The sequence below is a fragment of the Onychostoma macrolepis genome, chromosome 16, assembly GCF_012432095.1.
Source record: "Onychostoma macrolepis isolate SWU-2019 chromosome 16, ASM1243209v1, whole genome shotgun sequence".
NCBI lineage: Eukaryota > Metazoa > Chordata > Actinopteri > Cypriniformes > Cyprinidae > Onychostoma > Onychostoma macrolepis.
This window is the reverse complement of record NC_081170.1, coordinates 30,602,763-30,628,059: the sequence shown is the minus strand read 5'-3', so window position 1 is coordinate 30,628,059 and position 25,297 is coordinate 30,602,763. Positions and strand designations below refer to the sequence as shown.

At 36.4% G+C, this 25,297-nt stretch overlaps 1 protein-coding gene across 2 annotated transcripts in view; it reads left to right on the top strand.

Moving 5' to 3' along the window:
- Window positions 1-25,297, top strand: part of ascc3 (activating signal cointegrator 1 complex subunit 3) — a 236,095-nt gene that overhangs the window by 162,202 nt on the left and 48,596 nt on the right. For both annotated transcript variants that reach the window (XM_058745784.1, XM_058745783.1), the window contains exons 14-20: window positions 234-368; window positions 19,790-19,981; window positions 20,087-20,311; window positions 21,747-21,866; window positions 22,049-22,213; window positions 22,965-23,051; window positions 23,527-23,700. In XM_058745784.1, the coding sequence (XP_058601767.1) occupies window positions 234-368; window positions 19,790-19,981; window positions 20,087-20,311; window positions 21,747-21,866; window positions 22,049-22,213; window positions 22,965-23,051; window positions 23,527-23,700 (1,098 nt within the window). The remainder of the gene's footprint in view (window positions 1-233; window positions 369-19,789; window positions 19,982-20,086; window positions 20,312-21,746; window positions 21,867-22,048; window positions 22,214-22,964; window positions 23,052-23,526; window positions 23,701-25,297) is intronic.

The window sequence follows — 25,297 nt, the reverse complement described above, 5'->3', positions numbered from 1 at the left end:
AAGTATTTTAAAATGGTCTATTTTACCTGATATGTAATGTATCAAGTATGAATTTGTTAGCTTAGCCATATTTACGAACATCATACTTAAGCAGCATGAATTCCTGCCCATGTAGAGTGCTTGAGTTCATTCATTTATGAAGTTCAATTTCTGTCAGGCAGCTCACTGTCAGTTGATTTCCAGACCTCAAACGTAACCTAACCAAGTGCTGCTGTACTATCTGTTTGTTTTAGGTGATGGTGTTTGTACATGCCCGCAACTCCACCGTCCGCACCGCCATGAGTCTGATTGAGATGGCCAAGAACCGAGGAGAGCTGTCGTTCTTCCAGGTCGACCAGGGTCCGGACTACGGCCAGTGTGAGAAACAGGTAACATATCAAAGTACGCTTTCACACTGTGCTTTCCAACCCTGTTTTCACCATTAGACTTGGGCGCAAGGGTCTATTTAAAGATCCAGGTTTTTTCTGGACAGTCGGCACCTTGGGTCTGAGGATAAATAGAATAATCTCTTCAGCGTTCGCTTTCCTGCGTATTTTCCTGCATCGCACTTCTGCTTAAGACAAAGAAATTCAGAGCGGGCTCTCTACAGCCGGCCTCGGACGCAGCCAAACAAAGCGGTGTTATTTATGAGCAGTTATTCACCAGCTCTGCAGGAGAGAAAAGTGAGAGAAATTGAGGTCAGTCACCTATGCTAGAAGCGGCGCTTTCTGAGAGAATGGTAAACACAGGCGGGAGACGTACCTGTGAGGGCCGAACGGGTGCGGACGCTTTGAAATGAAACCTGAAGGCGATGCAGCACTAAACTTTTGGATGCTGCCCTATTAGCTGGAGTGGGTGTGCAATTAGAGCCCCCGCAGAGGCTGACATTCAAACACCACTCGAGTGTGCCGTCCGGCTGCTGTGTTTGAAGATGCACTTAGACGCACTAGACGAGGACAGAGCCCATTCATATGCGCTTTACGTTTTGTCCGAGGAATTGTGCTGCACTTTAATATTTGGAAAATGTTTTTAAAGGTTCCAGCGAGCCTACTTGTGATGTCTGTCGAGGTTTCTTGCACCATCAAAAGGCATCATTTTGATTCAAATTTCAAAGGATTTTACACCCTTTCCCTGACCCTTAGGACCTGAAAGCCATATTGATTAGTTGTTTTTTTTTTTTCACATTTTTATTTGGATGGAAAGGAGGAGGCAGAACACTGGAGATACACCTTTCCAAAAAAAAAAAAAAAAAGATAATATATTCAATTGATTTTGGTAAGACTTCTGTAAATTACCACTCTCATAGTTACCAGCATGTCATTCATAAAATAAGCATGTTTTTTTTGTTGTTGTTTTTGTTTTCCCCTTTAATAGCAAGATCAAAAGACAAAAATAAATAAAAAGGGAATATTCTTTCTCTGAGCCATAGAATTAAGGATATTATTTAGAGTAGATGCCATACTGAATTGTTATATATTTAATAAGAGGCTGCAAAATATTGAAGATGTTTCCAAAACATTTTCAGGCAATCTTTCTTTCTTTTTCTTTCTCTCTCTTTCTTTTCTTTTTTACATTTCCTTTCTTTCTTTCTTTCCTTCCTCCCTCCCTCCCCCCCTCCCTCCCCAATCTAGATTCAAATATGATTAATTTGGAAATTATTCATATGCAAAATGTCAATTTTTCTTAAGAATATTTCTTAAAATAATCTTTTTTTCTTACAAATCTCAACTAATGCTGAAAATTATACAGGAAACATTATAATATTGAAATTTTAATATTTAATATGGGTTGAAAAAAAGACAAATTAATGACTAATTTCTGTAATTAATCATGACTGATCGCACTTAACCTCAAAATTTGTAATCATGTATGTTTTCACATTGAGTCTCCAAATTAATGTGGGAATAATACAACATTGTTTTAAATATTTGGGGCCAGTTTTACTAACAGCTTGCGCCAGCGCAAACCGTCTTTTGGCGTTAAAATTGTACTGTCAGGTTTTACTAAAGACACACAGTGAAGAATTAGCGCGGAAAAGGCATGGGGACAGTTATTTTTGCACCTGACCTTATTGAATATGCATTTGTAGGAGTTTCCCTTTCAGACGCAAAAGTTATGGGAGGAGAGTATTCAAATGAATGACGCAACGCGTTTACCTACTTTTTCAACGTACTGTGGCTTCTTTATTTCTTTATTCTTTATTTGCGACTACGTTAATTTGCGCTGCACTTGGTATATTGCGTTGGTCAATATGTAAATGAGATGTTGCATCTGTGTTCTTTAATTTGCGTTTTTTTTTTAGTAAATCACCCGCAGAAATGTAGTAAAACTGGCCCTTGATATTTTAAATATTTGTTTCTCAAAAGTAACAAAGCACAGCTGGTGTGCAACAAATAATAATACACATGAACTGAAAACAGCATAGACTTGTTTCTATCATTGATTCTGCTGTTTTCCTGTTTATCACTGTTTAACTGCTTTGACTGTATTCTATAAAACATTATAGAAATATAGGGAACTTGACTAGATTAAAAGATCAGTATTAAGATTTAATAATCAATGTCAATCTGTTACAAAGAGGACTTGGAAATCAGTATTTTCAGCCCAGTCCTAATGCTAATAAGTTCATGGTTGTGATGTCATAACCACGCAGATTTCTCAGTCATTTATGAAGACTTGTGGTACATCGCTGATGTTTTCCCCTTTAAGAGCAAGGTGAACGAGATTTTCTGATTGTCACCATGTTATTGTGCTGTGTAAGCAGTGGTGATGTTCACACAGGTCCAGTGGTTAGGACCGACAGCGGGGGGGTTATTGGTTCCACCTGCCTGGTGTTGACTGTGTCCAGGTTTCATTAGTTACACACTGGTGCTAGAAGAGCGTCTGGCCTGGGATAGATTCGACTGATCCAGACCTGTGCAGAAAGACAGATGGATCAATAAACAGCTGGACTCGACCCACTTGCTACATCACCTCAGGTTCAGGCTGCATGCTGGAAACATGGGACCAGATGCATGTGTTTGCGTGTCTATATAGAGATCTTAGCTCTCTATACGAGTGTGGTTTTTATGCATGAAATCTATCAGGCTGCTGCGGTTACCCATCTGCTGGCGGTGGGCGGTATGACCGAAATCTTATATCACAGTGTGAGTAATTTTATATATTTTATATGGTAACCACAGAAATCCAACGCAAAATGTTTTATAACAACCAGAATTACGGTTTTTGAATGAAATACTTTACAAATGAAATTTTCTTTCTTGATGCCACTTCAAAAACAGCTTCTAATGTACCACTCTACTCAAGACTAATACATTGGTCTGTGTGAGTGTTCTCTATTCTATATGAATTCTCCAAGTTATGATGGTTACAACATATGCAAGCAGTGCATCACCACGTGAAATAACTAAACAGCTCAAATTTAAATCAAATAAAGCTGCCTACAATGGAAGTGCTTGTCTGCAACACAGTTTGTACTCCATAGTACCGTTGTCACAATACCTTAAAATATTGATCCCATTCATTGCCATTCATAAAGACTTGAGGCCTGTTACTAGGGCTTCACGATTTTTTTTATGATGATATTTGCAAATGGTTTGCTGTGCTTGTTTGTAGGAATACAGATTTTAATTGTACATCAATATGACTATTAAATAATACATCTTTGTGCCTTCCTTTCTTCATTTTGAAAAGAAGAATCGCTTCTTGTTGGAATCGCTGTTAGAACAACATTACTGCAGTGCTGGCTTAAAATAACACCAAATTATCATACATTGGTGTAGATGCTGATATAGTTATCATTCTTGGTGTGAACAGGGCTTTAAGGAAGTCCTTTCTGTGAGTGCATGTTATAGATGAGTTGTGGGGCATGCACACACAAAGAGGTGGATGCACTGCTCTCTCGAGACTACAGTCACACTATAACTCCGTATTCAAATCTCCCAGCAGAAGGTGGAGTGATACATTTAGTAACCTTTCTGTGTGTCCCACGGGGTCGGCCAAGACAAATGCTGTTTTTAATCTACACCCCATTTATGTGACGCAGACATTAAATACATGAGACCATAGTGTTATCCTCAAAGCCACTGCTCAGGCAAAAATAGGTTTGTATTGTAAATAACATAAATTCAGCATTACTTTGTGTTTGGTTTGTGCAAGTGTTTCTTTTGAAGTAACGTTATGCAACTCTGTTACTCATTAACACGTTATGCTACTTTGTTACTTTTGTTCGAAATGTAGTTATAGGACAAATTCAGAAAGGGTCACTTGTTACTTTGTTACTGTGTTGCAACACATTAACAGCACTGACGATAGGGAATTGTAGTGATATATTGATCACCACGAAGACCTCAGAGTCAATAAGTGCCATATACTGTAAGTGGTGTTTCTTTAAGGATTTTGGTGACATGTTCTAGATTCTGTCTCTTTAGGAGCAAAGGGCCCAACTATGATACTTCTGATAAGAGTTAAAGTCTGTTTGTGAGGGTTGTGTGAGGAAAAGTGTATTTCTGTGAGCTGAAACATCGCTATATCTCTGCTTAAACCTTAACCCCACACACACACACACACAGAGCTCTCAGTACTCACCTTCTGATAACACAGCTTATTTACTTAGGAAAATCACCCCTCATTAATATTAATGCTCTCTTAATCTCACATATGAATATGGAGGGAGAAAACAGATCACCTGTAAGGTCAGTTATATAAAGTGGGATTGTTTATAATTCTGTTAAAGTCAGAGGTGAGCATACTCCATAATGCTCATTAAAGCGCTTTATGTGTGCGTTTGAAGAGGCTGTCAATCAGGCTCAGATATCTTAATGCATCCTCTAAGATAAGAGCCTCTATAAGCGCTTTTTCGCCCTGTGACTCCAAACGCTCGCTGGTAAAGAGCTGGAATCTCTAATTGTGTGTGTATATGTTTGTGTGACATTAACAAGCCGGTTGAGTGTGTTTATGGGTGTTAATACTAGTTAATCGGCTGCACAAAAACAAAAATGCAATTATTAATAGAATAAATTTTATTTTAATGATTTCCTTTAAGTCTTTTATGTTCATCAGGGCTCCATTTACTGTATATTAAAATTGTAATATTGTGAAATATTGTTACAGTTTAAAAGAACTATTTTCCATTAATATATTTAATATATTTTATTTTATTTATTTATTTATTTTAATTTTTTAATACTGTGATGGCAAACCTGTATTTTCAGTCGCATGACCCTTTAGAAATCGTTCTAATATGCTGATTTGGCGTTTAAGAAACATTTCTTATTGTAACAAAAAAAAACTTTTCTATTTGAATGTATTTGAGTTATTGTTATTTATGTTTTATTTTGTTATAAATTTTATTTAATGCTCTGATGGCAAACCTTAATTTTCAGGTTTTAAGTCACATGACATTAGAAATCATTCAACAATCAAGAAACATTTGTTGTTGTTATTATCAATGTTAGAAACAGGCGTCCTACTTAATATTTCTAACAAAACTACAGTATTTTTTTTTATTTACTGTCACTCTCTCTATTTCTCTGTTTAATATCACTTTTTATCAGTTTAATGTTAATTATTTTTGCTAATTTCTCTCTCCCCCTTCTATATGTGTATATATATATATATATATATATATATATATATATATATATGTGTGTGTGTGTGTGTGTGTGTGTGTGTGTGATAAATAAAATCTTACTGTCCCCAAACTTTGAATGATAGTACATCGTATTAATTAGTCACATTTTTATTTGCCCAGACTTAATATTTTGTAATTTGTCGAAGTTTAGAGTAATATTTTCAATAACACCTTTATATGTGCCCATATTTTTGTGCTAATGCATGTGAATGTTACCGACAGGTACAAGAAGCCCATCTCTCAGGGTGATCTGCTTGAAGGACTCAACCTATTAATAGAAATGATGAATAGAGATCCTTTCACATGCCCTCTGACTATTCATATCCCATTCACACGCCTCAAGCACAGAGCAGCCCATCAGTAATGCCACGTTACAGTATTCAGGAGACAGCACCTCAGGTTATGTTTTCCCAACTATTATGTTTATGTAGGCGGCACAAGACATACCAACATAACCAGTGCCATCACGATGAGTGATGTGCTTTACTGCGGATATGATCCTGTACCCTCAAAACCGCATGTGATTTATTGCAGTCAACCGATAGGTCGCAGAAAGCCAGTAAAACCAATTACAAATGCAAATAATTAAATGCAACTAATATAAATGTGCATTCATAATGTCAAAAAATGGATTCATGCTATTCTAACCAGAAACAATTTGAAATAAAAGAAAAGAAAGATAACTCCGTTTCGGGGTCTTCCTCACTGATCTGTCTTGCGTTAAAAGCATGACTTAGTTCAAACCCATCTGATGACCCCTGTCCCGCTCTGTCATGCACCCAGATTTCACTCTTTCAGTTCCGCTCCTGCGGTCTCCCACACAGCCTGCTGTCCCTGCGTCAGATCCTCCTCTCGCTCATCGGTGGATGAAAGGAGACACCTAGTGCTCGGACCAGCGATCCACACGAGCGGTACAGAGAGAGAGAGACGGCGCTGACGTATCACAGGAGTGTGTGCTGATGATTAAAGCAGTCGAATGCCGTCATGGCAGTCTGTGGAATCTGGCACGGACAGATCGGTGGGAGCTGTGAGGGATTTATTTTTTTGTTCTTCTCTGTGAAGGAAACATCAAGTATGACAGCAGGCCGTCTCTGACGGGAGAGTTTCTCTTTCTGTCTTCTGAGCCCTCTTGGCCTCGTGGGATAGGTCTGCAAGATTTAGCTCATTAATTTCTATTGTTTGTGCTTTCAACTATTTTTAACTTCTCTCTCCTGTGAGGATGTCGTTATTCAGTGCAGGACAAAAAGGCTTTGTTGTCTTGTCTGCACAATTAAGACAACCAAACGTCTCTGAAAGCATGTGGAAGTAGAACACTTCCAGGAAACAGCAGGAATACGCTTGGTTTTGATCTATTTGACCACAGTTAATAGAAATATGTAATCATAAGTATGTTATATAGCAGTTTGTCATTTTTATTTTCCCTTTTTCATTTACTTTGTATTTTTCCTTTTTCCTTCCCTCTTCTTCCTTCTTTCATTTCTGTTCACATTATTTCACTTTACTCCATCCTTTTCTTGACCTCTTTCAAATTCCCTTCCCTGCTTTTTTTCTTCCTTATTCTCAACTGCTTTCAGTTCACTTCCTTTTCCCATCTTCATTCCTCATTATTTTCTTGACCTCTTTCCCTTTTTCATTTTAAATGTTCCTTTCCTTTACATTTACCTATTTCCTTTTCTTATTGCTTTCTTTTATCCCCTTTTCATTTCCCGATTATTTCCCCATTTTTTTCCTTCCTTTCTTTTTTTTCACTTTCCATTTTCTTTCCTTTTTCCCAATTGTTCCCTTACTTTCTATTTACTTTCCTTTCCTTTTTACTTTTCATTTCATTTTCCAATTTTTCCTTTTCCATTTTTCTTTTAATTTTCCTTCTTTTCCCGATTTTTTTTCTTTCTGCTTTCCTTTTCCTGTTTACTTTTCTTTTCCCCATTTGCCCATTTTCTCCTTACTTTCCACTTCCTTTCCTTTTTGCTTTCTTTTTTTATTTCTCCATTTCCCCATTGTTTTAGCCCTTCCAGTCCCCTTTTTCCCCTTCCCTTTCCTTGTATAAACTAAACCTAGTTTCAACATTTGTAAGACAATATCAATCAAGTTGTGCATCTTTTTTTTTTTCTTCACTATCATTACTTTGCCAGCGTTTGGCCATTGTGACCATTACTCGGTAAATGACTTTAAGTTGTCTGTTTAAAGAAGTACTTAGTGTTTAATTCTGTCATTATGTATTGAAATTCCACTAAAAGAGATTTGTATTTGTAACCAAATTGATAGTGTTGGCGGCATTTTGGAATACAGAGATGTGGTGGAATGGATATTGCTAAAGCTAAGAAAATTACCATGTGTCAACGGGAATGAAAGAGATTGTGAAAAAAAAAGGATTTGAGTCCGGTCACATGCCCTATAAATGTCCCTGTCAGAGTGGACATATTAAGACTCGGTATGTGTCAAGTTCTAATTTAGGCAATGCTCATAGACTGTTTTAAATTAATTAATTTATTTTTTATATACAGATTCTGAGCATCATTTGAGAAGCAGAGGTCATTGTGTTTGCGATGGCCACAGGCTGCTCGCTCAGATCTCGTCACGTCTCAGTATCTATATCACCCCAGAGGTGCGTGCCGTGTCTCCGTGCGGTATGGCTACTGTCTGCTTGTGTTAAGGCAGCGTAATGGCTAATCAGCGCTGTCTGCCACGGCCGGTGGAAGGCAGCCCCGGCTTCTGCTTAGCGTGCAGGGAAATAATCTCTCTTCAGCGGCCCTTAATCAGCCTTGATCAGAGAGCCGATGCACTGCCATCTTGAATCCAACCTCCGAACGTGAGCGCCTGCCCCAGCCTCACTTTAACTTACGCTCAGAGAGCGCAGCATTAATACTCTCTGACACCTCAAAGCAAACCTTAGCGTTTCAATTAGAGCCTCCTGTGAGCCTCGCGCTGCCCTGGAGAACGTATGCCGCTCCTCTCCATCTCAAACACACTCTTGCATGCGTTTCATTGGGTATTTCTCTTGTTTACGTTTTTATTTATTGTGATTACTTATTTTCTGAGATGATGTGTTTTCTGCTGCTGTTAAGTATAGGAAATGTGTGATACGTTTAGAGAAACTAAAACAGAGCTGCTTTGCATTCTGGGCTTATTGCGCTTGAGCTGAACACAGGGTGGCCGCGGGTCCTTAAAATGTATTAAATTCAGATTCAGTGGGTCTTAAATATCTTCGGTCTCATTACCACAAAAGTTTCACCAGTCTGACGGACCCAGGGACTGTTTACAATTATTGGACAGACGGAAGACCCCCCACCTCCCGCTCCCCGCGCGCTGTAGTTACTGCGTCATCAAAGAGAGTTGCGGTAGCAGAATGCAGGTCAAATACCACCAGCTCGCTGACAAGCCTCCGAGCTGCTTTAAATGGGTTAATGCAAGTTTACTGAAAAATTGCTCGAGAATTTTACTTGCCCGATGGGACAAGTAGTTTGATTAAAACTTAAGAGACATTTTATTACAGTCAGCGTAAACAGCGATTGATAATGGACAGTGTATTTCTGGTATCAATGTTGCGCTGTTGAGGCTCATGCTGCCTGTCTCTGTGAGAGACTTATATGGAGAAATCAAATCAAATGAGCATAACGGCAAACATAAAGAAACTCACAGAACAAACATACTGAGGTAACAATTCAAAATGTTTAGTTTATTTATAACATGATGATGATGATAACATACCATGACAAGGGGACTATTTTGCTAAAAAATTTCATGATTGTAAATGTTACATTGATTTTGGCTCAAGAAACAAGTAGTTAAGTAGTTACTTACATTTTAGACAGAATATTGACTGTTTTGTTCTATTTCACCAACGTAAATAGTTCCAAACAAAGATCGTAAGTATTGCACATTCTCCAAGCAGCACTGGCATGTTTGTTCCTGAATGATTCAGTGTTTCGAATGAATCGTTTGAATGAATAAGTGACTTACCGCCACCTACTGGTGGTTTAGTTAAAAAGTATGCATTTTTCCACCAACATTTCTTATTTGTATATTCAAAAAAATGTATTTAAAACATTAATCTCATAACATTATTTATTGCGGTTGTAAATTTGTAGTGCAAATTATTTCATTTGATTGCTAACAGCTGTAGTGTACATTAAATTTCTTCATCAGTTGTAAGAATTTGACATGAAAGATGACGCATACATTTAATAAGGTTAAAAAATATTGGACTTTATGGAGGTAAATAACCTGGGTTAAATATTAAAAACATGCAGATTTAAATATGTAAATGCTGAGTAGAAAACTGATGCGATGATATTTTGATTTGTTTTTAAATTTAAAAACACATTAAATATTACATTTACGTATGTAATATAATGTGTATTTCCTTCACAGGTTTGGTCTTAAATTTTACATATGGTGGTATTAAAAAGGTCTTAAAGTCTTAAATCTAACTTGTTCATATCTGTAGACACCCTGTGAACAAACCATGTATTTGTAAAATCCAGATCCATTTTCTCAGCATTCTCTTATGGAATCAGGGGGAAACCTAACAGATTCATTCATTCAGGTTTATGTTCATCCAGCTTCTTTATCTTTTTTGGCATTGAGATTTTGGTCATGTTTTACAATAAGGTACAATTTATCATCAGTAAATGCAGTAGTTGATTAACTAATTTTATATATATATATATATTATTATTATTTATTTTTTTTTTTTGCAAGCTATTTGTGGAAGAACATTGCTTTGTTTACATCAGTTGTGTTTCAGCAACGCTCTGAATTTCAACCCTCTGAAATATCTTACTTGTCCAACAAGAAAAAAAGTCATCTTTGGGTCAGTCTTAAATCTCTTCAGATCTTGGAGCTGTTGCCACCTTTAGAAAGCCATGCTGATATTGATTCTTGTTTTACAACAGGCTCTGTTGCTTTCCCTACTTGCTTGTCCCTTCAAGGTTGTTTTTGAAGGGACAAGCAAAGTTTCAAGTTTAAGTTTGTGCGTGTGTCTAGTGATTCTCCAAAGGTCAGTGAAGGTTGCTGTTTGGAATGATCCATGATCAGTACTAGCTGGCTGAATTCTTCAACATCTACATAGCTGCCCCCTCTAATTGTAGTCACAAGCTAAACACGTATAAACACACACTGACGCATGCATGCAGTTTCCTAGAAAATCTGACATGTGACACTTATTTTTATTTTTTTTACAATTTCATATTATTTATTTTTTAGGGCTGCCCTCGACTAAAGTTTTTTCTGGTCGACTAATAGTCGTTCATTTTAAGCGATTAGTTGACTAATCACATGTTTATATTACCATATAATTCATAATAATGTGTTTTAATTGCCTATAGCCTATCAGTGCTCAAGTGCACAAATAAAGCTTGCCACAGGGGCAGTTCATTAAATTGCCTTAGCAACCATCCAGAACATCCTAGCAACCAAATAGCGATCTAAAAAAAAAACTAAAAAAAAACACTCAGCTGACCTTTCTGATCTGATTCTGATGTCTTTGCAACCATCCAGTTTTACATGGGCAAACAGCTCTCACATGTTCAGACACTGTCAAATTCACACATTTCAAATGGCCTCATGCTGGTAAAGAGCCCACAGTGTGCGCTGGTGATGTTATGAAATTGCATATGACATAATATGACAATTACACAAAATGACATAATCGCTTCGAATCTCACATTAGAATGTGTAATTTAGCACTTTAGACTTCATATAGGGACCTGCATTTGAATTCAGAAAAGATGATGTTCAGTTACTACTCCTGTCTTTGTCCTCTGAACACTGCTGCTGTGCCACAGGCCACATTAAAACAGAGAGCAGCGCTCTCATTATAGCTCTGATAGAATCCACGGATCCACAGAGACCAGCTGATTGGAGCCCCAAATTGACCTAGAGAAGAGCAGAAATAGCAGAAGAGCTTTTTTGGAGCTGAATTTCTTATGAAGGGGCAATTCATTAAAGCAGTGTAATGATCAGTGGTAAGCAATGAGACATTTATCTCAATAAGACAGGATGATATTTTTTACACCTGTCATTATGTAACAGATGGAAGCAGCTTGATGAGGAAATGCGGTGAACGGCATCATAAAGGACTTTTATATTCTGTCAGTCAGCATATTGATCACCAGACATATGAAGAAGAGAATAACACACATTAACAGCGCGAACGTGCCCTCTAAAATTGCATTCTGTTCCACTCCAGAATGCTTAAACATGATTGGCCGTTACCCAATCAGAAGCAGGCATTCAGTAACACCAGATAACCTCTTTAGGGCTTTTCACACTCAAAATAGTTAACGCTGGGTCATTCTAAATGCCGGGTAAACAGAATATTGGGTTATCTTCCTTCATGTTTCACATTGCCCACAATATACCCGAGGTTAACAATTAACCCTGTGTATTCATTAGCTGACATTTTACACTGTAGCTGACATTTTACACTGTACCTTCCTGGGTTAACAGTCTTATTTGTATATTTGTGGTGTCATTGACTGGATGAATGCAGCATGTGAAAGCACCAAAAAAGCTCCAAAATAGGCTTTCATAACCCTGGGTAAAAAGCAGTGCTAACACCACTTTCTAAATTACACGTGTAAAACCTTGTTCACTTTTACCCGGGTTTAAAAAAAACTATAGTGTAGTGCAGTGGTTCTCAAAGTGTGGTACTCTGGCTCCCTCTAGTGGTACGCAGAGGAATCAGTAAATTAAATATAAATTAATGTTAAAGCACAATACATTTTCATACAATTTTTATTTGAGTAAAGTTTTTTTTTTTTTTTTTTTCTTACATTTAAGTACAGTACAGTTTTTATTAAACTTTTAGGTACAACTAATTTTTATTTAATCATTATCTAAGATTTTTATTTACCTGTTTGTGGCTGACAACAATAAATATTCTTATAAGGAATAAAACTGGCACGTTTTTGAACTCTGCAGAGCTGTAGCTGAATATTTAGGCCTACTACGCTACTGTATTTCAATGTTGGTCATTATGGTGGTACTTGGAAAGCCAAATATTTTCTGAGGTGGTACTCGGTATAAAAAGTTTGAGAACCACTGGTGTAGTTTAAAAACTGCAGCATAAAAAGCCCTTTTGTGTGTTACAAATCAAAATTAGTGATTCACCAAAACGTGTTTTTTTTTTGTTTGTTTGTTTGTTTTTTTACCAAAACCAAAATTGCAATTTTCATTCAATGGAAACCCGAAACCAAAAGTAAAGTTTATTTAATGATCAATTAATTAACCACATTTATTTAATAATCAACACTCAAATAAAACAGAGTTGCATATAAACATTTTTACTGAACATAAGGCAGTTTTATATCAACTTAATGATATAATTATTATAATAATTAATATATGGAAACAAGATGGTGCTTCGCTCTCCTGTTGTTTTAGTGTTTTTGTTAGTTTTTCGTATTTTTTTGTTTTTCAAACACGATCAGTTTCTGAACATTTGGCAGAACACACCACAAAATTATTATTAGCACAATTATTCGGACGTTTTGCTGAACATAGTAGTCGGGGGAGCACCGGCGCTGTTCAGACGCTTCAGGTCGCGCAGACGGGAAGCGAGCCAGTGCGCTCGTGAAGCTCAGACAGCGCGGATTTAGAACGGCGTTGCCTAGCATCCATCTGGCGAATCTCTGCTCTCTACCCAACAAAACAGACGAACTTCTTCTGCTCTCCCGGACAAATAAGGATTTCTCACACTCTGCTGCTCTGTGTTTCACTGAAACCTGGCTGAACGACGCCATTCCGGACAGTGCCTTAAGTCTGCCGGGCTTTCAGCTGTTCAGAGCGGATCGCGGCGCAGAATCAACGGCGAAATCGCGTGGCAGCGGGACATGCTTTTGCATCAATGAGAGGTAGTGTACAGATGTAACAGTGTTAAAGATGATGTGCTTTTCAGATCTAGAAGCGCTTTTCATTAAGTGTAAGCCTTTCTACTCGGGAGTTTCACTCGTTCATTCTCGTGAGTGTTTACATTCCACTGCAAGCGTACGTACGCGCAGCTTTAAAGAAACTCGCTGATCAGTTTACAGACACAGAACAACAACACCTGAACTCTGTTTTAATCTCTCCCGTGAACTGCCAAAATACAAACAGCACATCACATGTCCCACCAGAGACAGTAATATATTGGATCACTGTTACACGGAAATAAAAGATGCATATCACTCTGTCCCACGGGCAGCTTTGGGGCTCTCTGACCACTGCCTGGTTCATCTTATACCAACCTACAGGCAAAAACTTAATTCTGCTAAACCTGTATTAAAGATTGTAAAGAGATGGACCAACGAAACAGAATGGGTTTTACATGCCTGTTTCGACTGCATTGATTGGAGCGTTTTTGAAGCTGCTACCACCAATCTGGACAAGCTCACAGAGACTGTAACATCCTATATTAGTTTCTGGGAGGATATATGCATTCCTACCAGGACTTATTTAACATTCAACAATGATAAGCCATGGTTTACAGCAAAACTCAGACATCTTCGTCAGGCCAAAGACGATGCCTACAGAAATGGGGACAGAGTGTTGTACAATCAGACCAGGAACGCACTGAATAAGGAGATTAGAGTGGCTAAAAGGACCTACGCTAAAAAGTTGGGAGATCATTTCACTTCCAATGACTCAGCTTCAGTGTGGAAAGGTCTGAAAGCCATCACCAACTACAAGACACCATCCCCCAGCACTGAGGTGAATCAACAACTTGCGGATGACCTGAATGAGTCGCGATTATAAATCAGGATTTAAGGAGTATAGTGAGAGTGATTCATGGTTAACATGTAGTATTAATTGGTCGTGTTTAGTCACTATTTATAATTGTTTTATGTATGACAACAGAAAATATAACGCGAACAGCTTTACTGGGCATTCAGTTGTATTACAGTATGTGACAGTTCATAGAGTAGAACAGATCTGAAGTGCCAAAACTCATCTGAATGCAAACTTGACGCAATGACGTCATAAATATGCAAATGAATATGCGACGTCACCTGCCGCCACAAGTCTCACAAAATCCTGTGGGAAACACTGCATCCCCTTTTTGAAATTTTGCCATCTGGCTGGCGCTACAGAGCCTCCAAATACCAGGACAGCCAGGCACAAGAACAGTTTCTTCCCCCGGGCAATCCACCTTATGAACAGTTAAATATTCCCCACATTATGCAATAAAAATATGCAATAACTTTATATTTATTTGTTACCACCTCCATCCTTGCACATCCCTGCATCTCTTTCTATTCTATTCCATTCTGTCATCTATAGCACAACTGTACATACAATTTATTTACTTTTCAGTGTTTGTCTATTTATATTTACATATGTGTATTTGTTATTCTCATCTTATTTTTATTGTCTATGTGTCGTTGTTGTCTGGAACTGGAAGCTTATGTCACTAAAACAAATTCCTTGTATGCACAAGCATACTTGGCAATAAAGCTCTTTCTGATTTTGATTCTGATCATTAAGTTTCTACTCCAGGTTGCCGTAATAACTTTTTTTTCATAAGAGATGTATTAAAACATTTAATAATGAAAACAAAAATATAATGGAAATGTGATATGATGAATTCATCAATATACATTTATATACATTTGCCTCCCCTGAGGTAAATGTAATGTTGAGCGACATACATGTTTACAAGGTGTTTTATGAATATCTTTCCATGGTTGAAGGTGCTCTGTATAAAGTAAAAACAGCATTGATTATAAGATCTCCGTTTGTCAAAATTAAGATCCGTTAAAAATGAGAAATCGATATTATCAGCGCAGCCCCAGTCTACATGCAACTGACATGTTTATTACCTGTATTTTATCCACATTGTGTGTATGAAATTGACACTGACACATGCCATCCATCACTGTTTCAGTCAATGATTTTAGCACTCCAGAACTGTTTCAGATGAAAACAAAAATTCATTTTCGGTTTTGAATATTTTTGGCTATTTAAAAGTTTCAAAATCAAAAGTGCTGTCCAAAATATTTGGTCCATAATTTTATTGGAGACAGTCTATCTGTATTTTTTTTCTTAACATTAATTAGAATGCTAATATAAGGTCAGTGAAACTAAATTAATATTCAAATGATCCTAATACCATGATATTCTTTGGGTACAGTCTAAATATTGTGGTAAATGAATATGGCATTCACTCAGCACCATACAGTATATCAAAGCACCATGGAATTATCATCTGATACCATGTTTCCACACAGTGTTTGTATTGAGGACAGACTGCAGTAAGACAGATTTTGGTGTAGTTGGTATTCTGTGTGGGTTGGAGAGGGACAGACGTGTCTGTAATGGGCTGTTCTCAGCGGCACTGAGGCCTTGTTGCTGTTGACCTCCATTTAGACTCAGGCAGAGTGAGATCAAAGCGTCTGATGGCGAGGACGTTACTGCCAGTGCAGGTCACGACCCTCATCGGCAGTCAACACCACACACATCTCAATCACAGCGCTCCGAGGCCACTGCAAATCTTTCTGCATGCTTTCATTTTACCATTAGATTTTAGTTTTAAAGTAGTTTGTCATTTCTGCCAAATGGAATTGCAAAAAACACTCTCAGTCACACTGTCTGGCATTGTGGAGAAACAGAAAGTCCCGCCTCACACTCGTTACATTGAGTGAGCCCATGGCTGCGTTTGAAAGCACATACTTCCCTACTACATAGCAGGCATAAAACAGTTAGCACTGCCACCCTAAGAAAAAGCTGTGCCACCCCAGAATTATCACAGAATAAAATATAAATGTAAGCAGTGTTTCATGTGCTACTTTTCAGCCGCGGCGATGACAGCGTAACGGAAAATAATGGCAGAAAAAACAAAACTGTGCACGATGTAGTCGGCTTCATTAACAAATGACTCTAATGAGTCAAAAAGACAAAGTGCAGCCCATTCACTAGCAAATTGTCTTTGCATTTGTTCGTGATTCAAATACTGCTTCTCAGTTTATTCAGAAGTCCTCTGAGAAATCTAATCCCGTCCGGATATGTATGAGATTCATCCCGTAATTGTTTGGTGATCCGATTCTCCGACTGCTCGCTCCACTTTCATCATGGATATAGAGGCCTTTCTGCCATATCGGACGAAACAATAGCATGAAATCAATAAGAAGATGCCGATCACGAAAACTAATAGCAGAGTTAGGTAAGAATCTTGTATTGCTGTTTTCTCGATTGTTAACATAATATAACTGATTTTAGTTGGTCCATTTTGCCAAACCATTCATTCTGTTCTCAAAACACATTTCTCAAAAAGTTTAACAATAAGTAAGTTAAACATTAGGCAGCAAAACTGATGACACCAATCAGAATCTCTGCATCCTAACAACGGAGAGAGGAGAGAGCTGAACGAATAATACACATGGGTTTTATACTTACACATTCAGTATAATTACAGTACAGTACCAGTACGTGATGGAAATTTCACTCTTCTATATGTCCAGAAAACTGTAAACTGTAGCACATGTTATACACCTTCAAACGTGTGACTGTCAAATTTTATTTGGAACCATTTTTTGTGTACTGCATGCTTGCAGAACTGAGAAATGACTGCCTAGAGATATAGTCTTGTGTCAGGAGACCAGGAAACTGCTATAGTACTGTACACTGTATTGAAATTTGACCAAATGTGCAGAGGATGCTGAATTTACTTTTTTTTTTTATTGTACTGTATTGAGGTGCATACCAAGTTCATATACAATTCTTTGGTATTTGAACTTTTCTAGTGTTTTTCGTCTACTGCAAGATTACTTTACAGTAGTAAAATGAAAATGATCTGTTCCCAAAAGTTCATTGCTGAATTATTATTATTATTATCTGTAATTTAATTTATGTTGTATACTGTAATAGACATTGAGCTGCAAATATAATTCCTGAATCCTAATAAGAGTTTTTTGTTAAGTGTTATTGATCTCATGAGTGTTCACTGGGCAGGAAAGTCATCTGTGTATTTGAATTGTTTGTAAGCATTTAAGAATACCTGTAATAACTAGATTGAAAAGTTTGAAAGACAAATTTATGCTGGCTTGTCTTAAAGTCTTGTTTAAAAGAAACATAAATAGTTAGATGTTCTAGACCAGGGTTCCTCAAATCTTTCCGTGGAGGGCCAATCTGCTGCAGAGTTTAGCTCCAACCCTGATCAAACTCACCTACCTGTGATTTTCTAATGATCTTGAAGACTCTGATGAGCATGCTCAGGTGTGTTTGATTAGGGTTAGAGCTAAACTCTGCAGGAGTGGGCCAGATTTGAGGATGCCTGTTCTAGATGGTTGCTAGGATATTCTGGGTGGTTGCTAGGCTCTTGCTATGCAGTTGCTAGACTATTGATAGTGTGTTCTGGGTGATTCCAGACATTCCCACCTCTGGTAATAACAGAAAATGTACTACTTCTGGTGAGATTCAGAAGAAGGTTAAACTTTATTTTGGTAATCCACTTTAGGCCACTTTCTGGTAACTGTAAGTAAATCCATGTCAACTAGAGGCCATTGGAGTATTAGTAGACTGTGTGCCTAATATTTGCAGACACTTTATTGTAATGGTCTGAATGTAGTACAGTACATTCATACTATATAGTAACAGTTTCAAAGTAATTACGTATTCAAAAAAGTTTCCTACTCCAAGAGAAATAGCACCGATTTCAGACACAGCCCTGGATTGACGTTGCACTCAACCTACCAATGGATTACTTACAGTATATATCACTTTTAGGCCTTATTTACAACAATCTCAAAGAATAATAACAAGTTATTTGAGTGAACAAATCCTTTATTACAACAAACTTGGAACCATTTTAATGAAATTATTGAAAGTCTCCCTTCTGAAAAAAAAAAAAAAAAACATAAAAAACAATTATAAAATAAAGCTATACACCTTATGTATATCTATATCACACTTTAACATTTTTATATTTATGTTTTAAAATGTTATCAAATTAAAATTTAACAACTTGTATTTTTGGCAAAGTTCTGCACATCAGAGGTATACTAAGTTAAAACATGGACAAACATGATATTCCTTAAAAATAATGTTTAAATAAATTAATTATTATAAAGAATAGTATTATTGTTGTTATTATTACTTTGAAGTACATTGAACAATGCTAATATATTTGTCATAATTTCATGTTAAATCGAACTTTTATTTTGACAGGTTGTAGCGGACCTTTGAGTTTCAGAGTGTATTTGTGCCAAACATGTGAGAAGTTTGGCAACAACAAAGCTTAAGGCATACTTTTCACTGCTCCCATAGCGCATAATTGCAGTAAATAAATAAATAAATATATATATATATATATATTATTTTTATTTTTTCATTGAACATTGGGAAAATAAATGATAAAAAAAAAAATGGCAAAGGCACCCAATATTTATACACATACTTTAGCTAAAGTATAACATTTTGCATAATAAGTTAATGCTTAAAACAATCACTTCAGCTTTGTACTATTTTCTGTTCATTTTCATAAATAATGTGTTTTGCTTAATAAATATTTTGTAATTAAAATGTTAATTAAAAATAAAAAAAATAAAAAGATTTACAGGAGATTCCATAATAATTGAATATGACTTCACAGCCATAACAATACATATATCATATGAATAATGTAATATTTTTATGTTGTTTTTATGTAATGTTTCATTATAGATATTGGACATTTTTTGGAAGGCGTTTCTAATGTAAATCAAGGAAATGGGAAATGTGGAGATTTCTTTGTTCTTTCTTGTACCGTACAGGAATCAGAGAGAGACAGTGTGGACACCTCATCGATAGTAACCATCTGAATCTGTGTTGTCTCAACCAGCTATTTATTGTCATGTTAGCTAATTATTGTGCCTTTAGCTTTTACATATTCTACAGTTATTGAAAAAGCATTGATTAAATTAATTGAAAATAATTAACAAATCTTTGTCTCAAAATATATTTGATAATTTGATCAATTCCTATTTCCTATATCAATCTGTAACATCTTTAAAAACATGAATTATTAGATCAAATTAGTAGAATCATCTTTGCGTTGCTTACCTGCAGTCACATAAAGAATCTAGCACATTTCCTTGTGCATAGTGAATCTCGGATGTTAAGAAAAGTGCTGCAGTGGGTTTTTGTGCTGTCTAGTGGTGCACAGGTGAAGAAAATCACCTTGTTGCTCCCTGCTCATTCCAGACCGGTGTGTGTGTGCCACAGGTGCAGCGCTCCAGAAACAAGCAGTTGAGGGAGATGTTTCCTGACGGGTTTGGTATCCATCACGCCGGAATGTTACGGCAGGACCGCACGCTCATGGAGAACATGTTTTCCAGAGGATACACAAAGGTTCTGGTGTGCACCGCCACGCTGGCCTGGGGTGTTAACTTACCCGCTCACGCGGTCATCATCAAGGTCAGAGCACATCGCTGCAGGCTTGTGAAACACTGTTTTATTAAACATTAATGCTGGAAACTTCAGAATGGGCTTTAAATTAGAGTCCTGTGTCTCTGATATCAGGGCACTAATATCTATGATGCCAAGCGTGGTGCGCTGGTGGATCTGGGCATCCTGGACGTGATGCAGATCTTCGGTCGCGCTGGACGGCCACAGTTTGATAAGTACGGTGAAGGAACGATCATCACGACCCATGAAAAGCTGAGCCATTACCTGACGCTCCTGACTCAGCAGAACCCCATCGAGAGCCAGTTCCAGCAGAGTCTCGCCGACAACCTCAACGCTGAGGTACACCCCCACACACTACTGTTGTGAGACTCTACATATTGTGCCACATATGAATCTATGATGACTTATGGCATAAATCTGCTGTTTTAATCTCAACTTCAATTTAATTGATTTTAATTTTAATTGAATTAAAATATTAAGACAGTTAGTAGAGAACTAACAAGATTATTACCATTACCACATATACATATATATATATATATATTAGTGTTGTCAAATGATTTATCGCGATTAATCATCCAAAATGAAAGTTTTTTTCTTACATAATAAATGTGTGTGAACTGTATATATTAATTATGTACATATAAAGACAGTACACACACATATATTATGTAAACAAAATCTCTTATTTTGGATGTGATTAATCGTTTGAGAGCACAAATATATATATCAAATTTTCAAGTTATTTATTTGCTCATTTTCATTTAATTTAAGTTGAGGTGCTATAATAGCTAGACAAACTAAAAACAAAATTAAAATAATACAATTTAAACAATAAAACTGACAAAAACTACACAGTCAACAGAAAAACAGAAACATGACATCTAGTTCAAAATATTAATAAATATAATAGTATATCAGTGTTACCAAAATAACACTAGTATAAGAATATTCTTGATAAGAAATGTAAAAAGAATAGGCTTATTATTTTTAACTAAATCTATAACTTGAAAGCAATAAAGCTAAAATAAAATACAATACAAAAGCAAAACTTAAACTAAAAAAGAATAAAAAAAAGAATAATAGAAATGTTGTCACGGCAAATACATATATTTAGACTCAAGCACAAAAATTAGCAATAAATAAATAAAACTGGCAAAATTAAAATAAACAAATTCAAACTAAAGAGTAATATTTTTTTTAAAAAATGCACATTTCTAAACTTTCAATTTGCATTTCATCCTTTACATACAGTAGAGCCAAAAATTGTTAAGTTAGCACTAAACTTAAATTCAGGCTGTTTCTCTTTGTACTGAACATGTAGTTTCACTTTAGTTTTTGTTTGCAAACTCCTGTTTAATATTTTAATATTTAATATTTTTATATGTTATTATAAAATGATAAAATGAGCTTAATAAACTCATCAAGAAGTGATTTAATGGACTCATTAATGAGATAGATGGCATGGGCTGTTCTTCACTGCACCACATGATGGCAGCATCTACAAGGCCATTTCAACAGAACTCATGATCAGTTTGCCCAATAGATGGCGCAGTGACATTAAACATCAGCTCAAGGCTATGTATAAATCCTTTCAGCATGTATTTCTGTGTTTATGCATGTCATATCAGTTATCATGTAGTACACAAGATCTCAATAACATGGTTAGCAATACAAACATAAACCACACCTCCAGAAACCACTAGGATTTGGTTTAATGTAAGTGCTGTGAAATACAATGCCTGCTGATTTTGTGGTTGGTTGTTTTGTGCAGATCGCTCTAGGGACGGTCACTAATGTTGATGAAGCCGTCCGGTGGCTGAGTTACACGTACCTGTACGTGCGAATGAGAGCCAATCCACTCGTTTACGGGATCAGTCACAAGGCCTATCAGGTGCTCATGCTCTCATAATCTGTTGTTAATATTATCAGTGATCTAATCTCACATCAAACTGTCACCATTTAGATGTTTTTCAGGTTTTATTTTTATTTTCATTGTAAATTCCTTTATTTTAGCTAAATGTTTTGTTGTGAAATATTTTGAGAAGTGTTAATTAATGTTGAGCTGTTATTTAGATGGACCCGCTGTTGGAGCTCTACAGGAAGGAGTTAGTCGTGGAGTCCGGAAGGAAGCTGGATAAGGCACGGATGATCCGTTTTGACGAGAGGACTGGTTATTTTGCATCCACAGACCTTGGCAGGACAGCCAGCCACTTCTACATAAAGTACAACACCATTGAGGTGAGAGATGCTGCATGTAAAACTCAGAATGTAGAGTTGTGGAGATCCATTGGCTGCATGCAGTGTTTAGGTCTCAAAGAAATCTGATTGGTATAGTACATTTTCAATCAGACATTTACATGGTGTTTTAAAAAGACAAATTACAGTTTTAGTCATGACATTTAAACTACCGTTCAAAAGTTTAAGGTCTGTAAGATTTATTTATTCTTCTTATTTGTTTATATATATATATATATATATATATATATATATATATATATATATATATATATATATATATATAATATGTGTTATTTATTTAATTCAATAAATAAATAATACATATTCTTCAAACTGTTTGTCAAAGAATCCTAAAACGACTGTTGTGATTTTCACAAAAATGTAAAGCATCACGACTGTTTTCGACATTGATAATAATAGGAAATGTTTCTTGAGCACCAAATCAGCATATTAGACTGATTCTGAAGGATCGTGTGACACTGAAGACTGGAGTAATGATGCTGAAAATGCAGCTTTGATCACAGGAATAAATTGCATAGTCACAAAATTACTATATTACTGTACTTTTGATAAAATAAGTTCAGCATTGGTGAGCAGAAGAGACTTCTTTTAAAAACAATAGATAATCTTATCAAATCTTACAGAGTTGCTCTGGACTCTGACAGTCATTCTGTGAATAAAACAGATTAGACGGGAATTTAAACATGCATATGTGACAATTTTAACATGTGCGTTTCTTTACATTCTACAGACATTCAATGAACTTTTCAATGCACAGAAGACTGAAGCAGATATTCTGAGCATCGTTTCAAAAGCTGAAGAATTTGAGCAGATCAAGGTGAGTCGTCAGATGACCATAGGTTCATTTTTTAGTAATGGGTAAATAAAGTGAGTATTTTGGTGGTGTGTTGTAGTGTTAATTTTGTCAGCTGTTTTATTTATTTTTTTATGTAGTCTTAGTCTTGTGTCAAATGTCTATTTAACCAGCCTGTCCTGTTTTTTTGTTTAGTCAAGCTGTAGTTGACTAATTTTCTGGGAATTTTAGTCTAGTTTTAGTCAATGAAAACTTTGTTGCACTTTCATTTGAGTAGAATATCAGTGGAGGTCACTAAATTCCAGCTTGTAGTCGATGTTTTCAAATCATCTGCACTTTTTCCTCAGTTTTTAGATAGAATGTGTGCCATTGGTTGAGAGAGAAAATAAAACGCTGGAAAATCATAGTCATGGAAAAGACATGTTGAATATTTTTTGTCATCGTTTTCTTTAACAAAATGAACACTAGTGAGTTGATGGCTTCTGTATACCACACACAGGTTCGGGACGAGGAGCTGGAGGAATTGGAGATGTTGTGTAATTTCTGTGAGCTGCCGGCATCCGGAGGAGTGGAGAACGGCTACGGCAAGATAAACATCCTCCTCCAGACGTACATCGGCCGCGGGGAGGTGGACAGCTTCTCCCTCATATCTGACCTCTCTTATGTAGCGCAGGTGAGACACAAACATAGAAAGTAGTCTTTATTTTATTCTTCTTAAAAGTGGTGTACACATTTCTAAATCAGTTGAAGCCTGGGAAGTAAACGCCCACTGCTATGATTGGCTAACAGTTGTGTATGTTTGACAGCCTACATCCTTCACAGATGGACTCTGCTGTGATTTAAGTTAAAAACACATAAATACTCATATCAAACGATCAGGGGTGTGTTTCCCAGAACCATCGTCGTTAGTTCCATTGAACTCTATTGGTAACGACGGAACTTGCGGCCTGTTTTACAGACAAAGCAATAGTGATCACGTAATAAAAACAGTTACTCACACTTGAGTGTTGCAGCATTACTGTCAGATCCAATATAGTCAGCACAACATCATCTTTTACTTTCACTCTTTCTGAAAGTCCCGCGTGGAATTGTGCCTTGTTTGTAAACGAATCCGCGGTAAAATGAAGTGAACAAAGGACCGAGTTATTACTGACATGGTCTGGAACGCCATTAAAAATAAAGTACATCCACTCTTTCCTAACATTGGGATCAGAAGGAAGGAAGGAAGGAAGTTTTTTCCACAACTTGGCACTGCACAGCGTGTTGTTGTCTTTAGAGCATCTTTATCGTTTGGTTTCTGCATAGACCTGTGCGTTCGCCTCTCTCGTAAAACACTACATGCGGGAATCGGTGGGCGGGGCTAAATAGGCAGCGATGTAGAAGCAGGCATTGATCTTCTTCTGTGGAGGTGGTGTTTAGCCACACTGTTACATCATAGAGTTGTACATTCCACAAGCTGTCATTTTGGCAGATTGGCTTCAGTATAAGCTGTTTTTAGACTAACAAGAAAGTTTTGAGTTCTGAAATTTACAGGATGTTTTTATAGTGCAGTGACCACTTATATGTGAAAAAAGAGGTCCCGCTCTCCATCTTCATTAGTTCACTCTGTTTAAAAGTTCAGAATAATAAATTATTATGCAGAACTTCATGTCATATCCATTGTGTATGTAAGATTAGCACTAACTTGTCTTTATTTGAAAAAAAAAATGATATCCAGTGTGCACAAGCAAATCAGATAACTGATTGTAATTGAATTTTTTTTTTTACAGTTTCTGTATTTGAGAAAAATAGTATAATAGGATTACTGAATCAAGACATTGCCATCTAAACAAATCTCTTTATTTTACAGATTTATTTTTATCGAGTTTGTTTTTTTTGCATATTTCTAAAGTAGAAAGTATAATTTAATTATATAATATAGTAAATATTATATAAAATAAATATAAATTTAATTTCAGCAATTCTTTTGCGTGTGATTTCACTTATATCAGCCACCCTACTCTCTAAGATATTGGTAAAAATACTCAACAATGTCATTACAAATCCAGCTTACTTTCTCCTGTGAAACAAAATAAATACATTTTTGTTGCATGGAAAATATAATGTAAGACATTTTGACTTTGTATGCTCAGAAAGAAAAAACAAGAACAACATACTTGATCCTTGCAAGGTAAGGAGGAGCAAATTCTGACCAAATGTTTGAGTGAATAGTGTGTATGTGACTCAGAGGTTAAGATGGGATATCCTCTTCCCCACCATCTCTTCAGATT